Below are 8,595 nucleotides of genomic sequence, written 5' to 3' on the forward strand. Positions count from 1 at the left end.
AATGACCCAACACACCTCCAGGCTGTGTAAGGGCTATTTTACCAAGAAGGAGAGTGATGGAGTGCTGCATCAGATGACCTGGCTTTCACAATCCCCCAACCACAACTAAATTGAGAGGGTTTGGGATGAGTCGTACCGCAGAGTGAAGGAAAAGCAGCCAACAAGTGTTCAGCATATGTGGGAACTCCTTCAAGACTGTTGGAAAAGCATTCCAGGTGAAGCTGGTTGACAGAATGCCAAGAGTGTGCAAAGCTGTCATCAAGGCAAAGGAGGGCTATTTGAAGAATCTCAAATATAAAATATATTTTGATTTGTTTAACACCTTTTTGGTTACTACATGGTTCCACATGTGTTATTTCATAGTTTTGATGTCTTCACTATTATTCTACAATGTAGTAAATAGTAAAAATAAAAATAAAACTTGAATGAGTAGGTGTTCTAAAACTTTTGACCGGTAGTGTAACTAACAACCTGGTTTAACCACTAGAATCACATACTGTATTAGGTAACGGTTAAGGAGTCTGAAATAATTACATAAAATGCAGTTGAGACTGTGTGTGTTCTGTAGTCCCAGATATTAGTCCTCCTCCTTCTCATTATGCCTGGCGGTTAGTTCTGTGGACGTCGATCACCAACGTGGCTGCAGCCGAAAGGGGCGTAGCATAGCCGCTCGCTAAGCTCTGTAACCCGGCAACCAGACATCGCCAGCCGAACCGCAGAGCCTTCCTCACGTTCTACCAGACAGGACCAATGGGACACAGACACAGGGTCAGGCACAAGCAATCGCACGGGCCACACGCACACAAAAACACGCAGTGTGTGTGGTGTGTGTGGTGTGGTGTACATATGACACTAACTGTAAGTCGCTCTGGATAAGAGTGTCTGCTAAAATGACTAAAATGTAAAATTTACAAAATGTGTACGTGAGTGTGTGTGTTGCAGCAGTTAATTCGTGTCATATGTAAGAGCTTAGGGCTGTGAGAGATTTACTGCTCTGCTCTCAGCACCCCTAACAACCACCCCCTTAAACCCTAACAACCACCCCTTAAACCCTAACAACCACCCCTTAAACCCTAACAACCACCCCTTAAACCCTAACAACCACCCCCTTAAACACTAACAACCACCCCTTAAACCCTAACAACCACCCCTTAAATCCTAACAACCACCCCTTAAACCCTAACAACCACCCCCTTAAACCCTAACAACCACCCCCTTAAACCCTAACAACCACCCCTTAAACCCTAATAACCACCCCTTAAACCCTAACAACCACCCCTTAAACCCTAACAACCACCCCCTTAAACCCTAACAACCACCCCTTAAACCCTAACAACCACCCCTTAAACCCTAACAACCACCCCCTTAAACCCTAACAACCACCCCTTAAACCCTAACAACCACCCCCTTAAACCCTAACAACCACCCCTTAAACCCTAACAACCACCCCTTAAATCCTAACAACCACCCCTTAAACCCTAACAACCACCCCTTAAACCCTAACAACCACCCCTTAAACCCTAATAACCACCCCTTAAACCCTAACAACCACCCCTTAAACCCTAACAACCACCCCCTTAAACCCTAACCACCCCCATTAACCCCTACCCCCCAACCCCTAACCATCCCTCCTTAACCCCTAAACCCCCTGTAAATAGAGCTAGCTGACAGAGTTGAACTAACCCATCTGATCCTGTAAATAGAGCTAGCTGACAGAGTTGAACTAACCCATCTGATCCTGTAAATAGAGCTAGCTGACAGAGTTGAACTAACCCATCTGATCCTGTAAATAGAGCTGACAGAGTTGAACTAACCCATCTGATCCTGTAAATAGAGCTAGCTGACAGAGTTGAACTAACTCACCTGATCCTGTAAATAGAGCTAGCTGACAGAGTTGAACTAACTCACCTGATCCTGTAAATAGAGCTAGCTGACAGAGTTGAACTAACCCATCTGATCCTGTAAATAGAGCTAGCTGACAGAGTTGAACTAACCCATCTGATCCTGTAAATAGAGCTAGCTGACAGAGTTGAACTAACCCATCTGATCCGGTAAATAGAGCTGACAGAGTTGAACTAACTCACCTGATCCTGTAAATAGAGCTAGCTGACAGAGTTGAACTAACTCACCTGATCCTGTAAATAGAGCTAGCTGACAGAGTTGAACTAACCCATCTGATCTTGTAAATAGAGCTGACAGAGTTGAACTAACCCATCTGATCCTGTAAATAGAGCTAGCTGACAGAGTTGAACTAACCCATCTGATCCTGTAAATAGAGCTAGCTGACAGAGTTGAACTAACTCACCTGATCCTGTAAATAGAGCTAGCTGACAGAGTTGAACTAACCCATCTGATCCTGTAAATAGAGCTTACAGAGTTGAACTAACCCATCTGATCCTGTAAATAGAGCTAGCTGACAGAGTTGAACTAACCCATCTGATCCTGTAAATAGAGCTAGCTGACAGAGTTGAACTAACCCATCTGATCCTGTAAATAGAGCTAGCTGACATAGTTGAACTAACCCATCTGATCCTGTAAATAGAGCTGACAGAGTTGAACTAACCCATCTGATCCTGTAAATAGAGCTAGCTGACATAGTTGAACTAACCCATCTGATCCTGTAAATAGAGCTGACAGAGTTGAACTAACCCATCTGATCCTGTAAATAGAGCTGACAGAGTTGAACTAACCCATCTGATCCTGTAAATAGAGCTGACAGAGTTGAACTAACCCATCTGATCCTGTAAATAGAGCTGACAGAGTTGAACTAACCCATCTGATCCTGTAAATAGAGCTGACAGAGTTGAACTAACCCATCTGATCCTGTAAATAGAGCTGACAGAGTTGAACTAACCCACCTGATCCTGTAAATAGAGCTGACAGAGTTGAACTAACCCATCTGATCCTGTAAATAGAGCTGACAGAGTTGAACTAACCCATCTGATCCTGTAAATAGAGCTGACAGAGTTGAACTAACTCATCTGATCCTGTAAATAGAGCTGACAGAGTTGAACTAACCCATCTGATCCTGTAAATAGAGCTAGCTGACAGAGTTGAACTAACCCATCTGATCCTGTAAATAGAGCTGACAGAGTTGAACTAACCCATCTGATCCTGTAAATAGAGCTGACAGAGTTGAACTAACCCATCTGATCCTGTAAATAGAGCTGACAGAGTTGAACTAACCCATCTGATCCTGTAAATAGAGCTGACAGAGTTGAACTAACCCATCTGATCCTGTAAATAGAGCTGACAGAGTTGAACTAACCCATCTGATCCTGTAAATAGAGCTGACAGAGTTGAACTAACCCATCTGATCCTGTAAATAGAGCTGACAGAGTTGAACTAACCCATCTGATCCTGTAAATAGAGCTGACAGAGTTGAACTAACCCATCTGATCCTGTAAATAGAGCTGACAGAGTTGAACTAACCCATCTGATCCTGTAAATAGAGCTAGCTGACAGAGTTGAACTAACCCATCTGATCCTGTAAATAGAGCTGACAGAGTTGAACTAACCCATCTGATCCTGTAAATAGAGCTGACAGAGTTGAACTAACCCATCTGATCCTGTAAATAGAGCTAGACAGAGTTGAACTAACCCATCTGATCCTGTAAATAGAGCTGACAGAGTTGAACTAACCCATCTGATCCTGTAAATAGAGCTGACAGAGTTGAACTAACCCATCTGATCCTGTAAATAGAGCTGACAGAGTTGAACTAACCCATCTGATCCTGTAAATAGAGCTGACAGAGTTGAACTAACCCATCTGATCCTGTAAATAGAGCTGACAGAGTTGAACTAACCCATCTGATCCTGTAAATAGAGCTGACAGAGTTGAACTAACCCATCTGATCCTGTAAATAGAGCTGACAGAGTTGAACTAACCCATCTGATCCTGTAAATAGAGCTGACAGAGTTGAACTAACCCATCTGATCCTGTAAATAGAGCTGACAGAGTTGAACTAACCCATCTGATCCTGTAAATAGAGCTGCGACAGAGTTGAACTAACCCATCTGATCCTGTAAATAGAGCTGACAGAGTTGAACTAACCCATCTGATCCTGTAAATAGAGCTGACAGAGTTGAACTAACCCATCTGATCCTGTAAATAGAGCTGACAGAGTTGAACTAACCCATCTGATCCTGTAAATAGAGCTGACAGAGTTGAACTAACCCATCTGATCCTGTAAATAGAGCTGACAGAGTTGAACTAACCCATCTGATCCTGTAAATAGAGCTGACAGAGTTGAACTAACCCATCTGATCCTGTAAATAGAGCTGACAGAGTTGAACTAACCCATCTGATCCTGTAAATAGAGCTGACAGAGTTGAACTAACCCATCTGATCCTGTAAATAGAGCTGACAGAGTTGAACTAACCCATCTGATCCTGTAAATAGAGCTGACAGAGTTGAACTAACCCATCTGATCCTGTAAATAGAGCTGACAGAGTTGAACTAACCCATCTGATCCTGTAAATAGAGCTGACAGAGTTGAACTAACCCATCTGATCCTGTAAATAGAGCTGACAGAGTTGAACTAACCCATCTGATCCTGTAAATAGAGCTGACAGAGTTGAACTAACCCATCTGATCCTGTAAATAGAGCTGACAGAGTTGAACTAACCCATCTGATCCTGTAAATAGAGCTGACAGAGTTGAACTAACCCATCTGATCCTGTAAATAGAGCTGACAGAGTTGAACTAACCCATCTGATCCTGTAAATAGAGCTGACAGAGTTGAACTAACCCATCTGATCCTGTAAATAGAGCTGACAGAGTTGAACTAACCCATCTGATCCTGTAAATAGAGCTGACAGAGTTGAACTAACCCATCTGATCCTGTAAATAGAGCTGACAGAGTTGAACTAACCCATCTGATCCTGTAAATAGAGCTGACAGAGTTGAACTAACCCATCTGATCCTGTAAATAGAGCTGACAGAGTTGAACTAACCCATCTGATCCTGTAAATAGAGCTGACAGAGTTGAACTAACCCATCTGATCCTGTAAATAGAGCTGACAGAGTTGAACTAACCCATCTGATCCTGTAAATAGAGCTGACAGAGTTGAACTAACCCATCTGATCCTGTAAATAGAGCTGACAGAGTTGAACTAACCCATCTGATCCTGTAAATAGAGCTGACAGAGTTGAACTAACCCATCTGATCCTGTAAATAGAGCTGACAGAGTTGAACTAACCCATCTGATCCTGTAAATAGAGCTGACAGAGTTGAACTAACCCATCTGATCCTGTAAATAGAGCTGACAGAGTTGAACTAACCCATCTGATCCTGTAAATAGAGCTGACAGAGTTGAACTAACCCATCTGATCCTGTAAATAGAGCTGACAGAGTTGAACTAACCCATCTGATCCTGTAAATAGAGCTGACAGAGTTGAACTAACCCATCTGATCCTGTAAATAGAGCTGACAGAGTTGAACTAACCCATCTGATCCTGTAAATAGAGCTGACAGAGTTGAACTAACCCATCTGATCCTGTAAATAGAGCTGACAGAGTTGAACTAACCCATCTGATCCTGTAAATAGAGCTGACAGAGTTGAACTAACCCATCTGATCCTGTAAATAGAGCTGACAGAGTTGAACTAACCCATCTGATCCTGTAAATAGAGCTGACAGAGTTGAACTAACCCATCTGATCCTGTAAATAGAGCTGACAGAGTTGAACTAACCCATCTGATCCTGTAAATAGAGCTGACAGAGTTGAACTAACCCATCTGATCCTGTAAATAGAGCTGACAGAGTTGAACTAACCCATCTGATCCTGTAAATAGAGCTGACAGAGTTGAACTAACCCATCTGATCCTGTAAATAGAGCTGACAGAGTTGAACTAACCCATCTGATCCTGTAAATAGAGCTGACAGAGTTGAACTAACCCATCTGATCCTGTAAATAGAGCTGACAGAGTTGAACTAACCCATCTGATCCTGTAAATAGAGCTGACAGAGTTGAACTAACCCATCTGATCCTGTAAATAGAGCTGACAGAGTTGAACTAACCCATCTGATCCTGTAAATAGAGCTGACAGAGTTGAACTAACCCATCTGATCCTGTAAATAGAGCTGACAGAGTTGAACTAACTCATCTGATCCTGTAAATAGAGCTGACAGAGTTGAACTAACCCATCTGATCCTGTAAATAGAGCTGACAGAGTTGAACTAACCCATCTGATCCTGTAAATAGAGCTGACAGAGTTGAACTAACCCATCTGATCCTGTAAATAGAGCTGACAGAGTTGAACTAACCCATCTGATCCTGTAAATAGAGCTGACAGAGTTGAACTAACTCATCTGATCCTGTAAATAGAGCTGACAGAGTTGAACTAACTCATCTGATCCTGTAAATAGAGCTGACAGAGTTGAACTAACTCATCTGATCCTGTAAATAGAGCTGACAGAGTTGAACTAACCCATCTGATCCTGTAAATAGAGCTGACAGAGTTGAACTAACCCATCTGATCCTGTAAATAGAGCTAGCTGACAGAGTTGAACTAACCCATCTGATCCTGTAAATAGAGCTAGCTGACAGAGTTGAACTAACCCATCTGATCCTGTAAATAGAGCTGACAGAGTTGAACTAACTCATCTGATCCTGTAAATAGAGCTGACAGAGTTGAACTAACCCATCTGATCCTGTAAATAGAGCTGACAGAGTTGAACTAACCCATCTGATCCTGTAAATAGAGCTGACAGAGTTGAACTAACTCATCTGATCCTGTAAATAGAGCTGACAGAGTTGAACTAACCCATCTGATCCTGTAAATAGAGCTAGCTGACAGAGTTGAACTAACCCATCTGATCCTGTAAATAGAGCTGACAGAGTTGAACTAACCCATCTGATCCTGTAAATAGAGCTGACAGAGTTGAACTAACCCATCTGATCCTGTAAATAGAGCTGACAGAGTTGAACTAACCCATCTGATCCTGTAAATAGAGCTGACAGAGTTGAACTAACCCATCTGATCTGGTCAGACATCATCAGATACCAGGGCTACATATAGTAAGACAGAGGAGCGCAGTTTCGCTCGCTAGGATGCTTTCTCCGGTGATACAGTTTCAGCCACTTGCGAAAGGAAAGTTGGCAGGTGCTCAGTGCACTGTTCGGATGCTGGAATTATTTTTGGATGAACATGCGAAGGTAACCTCCTTTTTGAAGTGATTTGTTTGACAATCAGATGAAAACATCATGACTGGATGTGTTCATGGCACATTAAAATTGAATATATTTTTTACAGTTTGATTAAGTCTTTACTATAAATCCCAGCCTCTGACTGGCCTCTGCCTGGGGCCTCCAAATCACAAAGTCCGCCCCTGACTAACCCATCTGATCCTGTAAATAGTGCTGACAGAGTTGAACTAACCCAAAGTTCACCGTACTCAGTCCGTTTGTGAATGGTTAACTTGTTCAGAGTGACACAGCAAAGCAACATAGAGTTCAAGAATAAAGCGAATAAGGTATCTCTAGGGTTACATAACTAGGAACAACTATCCAAAGCAAAATGTTAGAATATTACACTATTTTACAGAGGAGACTTTAAATAGTTTTTAGTTCGCCTAACATTATAGTCTACCTTTCTGTATTTCTTGTGTTTCTCCTTCTTCCTCTTCTCCTCCTCCTCCTTCTTCCTATCCTCCTCCTCTCTTCCCTCGCTGTCCTCCACCTCCTCTATGAGAGTTTGGTATCTGTCGGGGAGGAAGACGATGTGAACTTCTTTGGATGTCTTCTGAGTAGGACCGTTCTGTTTTACCGGGCTTTCGCGCTCACCCTCACTCACCGGAGTGCCTCTTGTCCCGGGATCTGTCTCCCGCGGCCTCCCCTCTTTTTTCCCCCTCCCCCTCTCTCTCCCCCTCTCCTCATTGTCCGACTGAAACTCTACATGTTCGATTATTCTTGTCAGGTCTTCTGATGCAGACTTAGACGACGGCCTTTTGTTTTTACGTTTCCGTAGCGACATGTTCTTCCTGCAGTCCAACTCACCAGGACGCGTTCCGGTCTATTGGCTGCGCATGCAGCAGGTGGAATGTTGTAAGCGGAACCTTTGGAACCGTAGCGCATAGCGACCCACTACTCGGCCAGCTAACTGATAAAGATAGGACTGCCTGTAGCCAGCTCTTGGCTGTCTATATCAGCTTAATTTTTATTTTATTTTTTAAACTTTCATATTGGGTTATAAGTAAGGTAGTTATGGCAGTAGCCTAACAACAACATGTTTAACTACAGGTTGGGGGAAAAGTTGTAAGAACTTCACTGTCTGTCTGCCTGTCTCTGAATCTACAGTAAATATAGCCTGCAGGTAAATGCCAAAATAATGGAGACATCAACATAGTGTCTTTAATAGGGCGTTGGACCACCACTACGAGCCAGAACAGCTTCAATGCGCCTTGTCATATATTCTACCAGTGTCTGGAACTCTATTGGAGGGATGTGACACCATTCTTCCATAAGAAATTCCATCATTTGGTGTTTTGTTGATGGTGGTGGAAAACGCTGTCTCAGGCGCCTCTCCAGATTTTTCCCATAAGTGTTCAATTGGGTTGAGATCTGGTGACTGAGACACACACACACACACACA

General features: G+C 42.9%; 1 protein-coding gene across 1 annotated transcript; it reads right to left on the bottom strand.

Annotated features, from left to right (window-relative positions):
• Nucleotides 1-387: 387 nt before the first annotated feature.
• On the bottom strand, nucleotides 388-8,087 carry LOC121538747 (vicilin-like seed storage protein At2g18540). The gene is made up of 2 exons (XM_041846905.2): nucleotides 7,594-8,087; nucleotides 388-734 (listed from the first exon to the last, which is right to left on the bottom strand). The coding sequence occupies exons 1-2, from the start codon at nucleotides 7,975-7,977 to the stop codon at nucleotides 597-599; spliced, it is 522 nt and encodes a 173-aa protein (XP_041702839.2). The 5' UTR covers nucleotides 7,978-8,087; the 3' UTR covers nucleotides 388-596.
• Nucleotides 8,088-8,595: the final 508 nt, after the last annotated feature.

The sequence above is a fragment of the Coregonus clupeaformis genome, chromosome 21 (assembly GCF_020615455.1).
Source record: "Coregonus clupeaformis isolate EN_2021a chromosome 21, ASM2061545v1, whole genome shotgun sequence".
Lineage (NCBI taxonomy): Eukaryota > Metazoa > Chordata > Actinopteri > Salmoniformes > Salmonidae > Coregonus > Coregonus clupeaformis.

What these genes read in the sequence shown, in the direction of transcription:
- LOC121538747 (XM_041846905.2), bottom strand. Translation starts at nt 7,977, where the DNA reads ATGTCGCTACGGAAACGTAAAAACAAAAGGCCGTCGTCTAAGTCTGCA. An exon ending in AACACAAGAAATACAGAAAG is followed by an intron (nt 735 to 7,593) that starts GTAGACTATAAT and finishes CCTGTCTGGTAG; the next exon opens with AACGTGAGGAAGGCTCTGCG.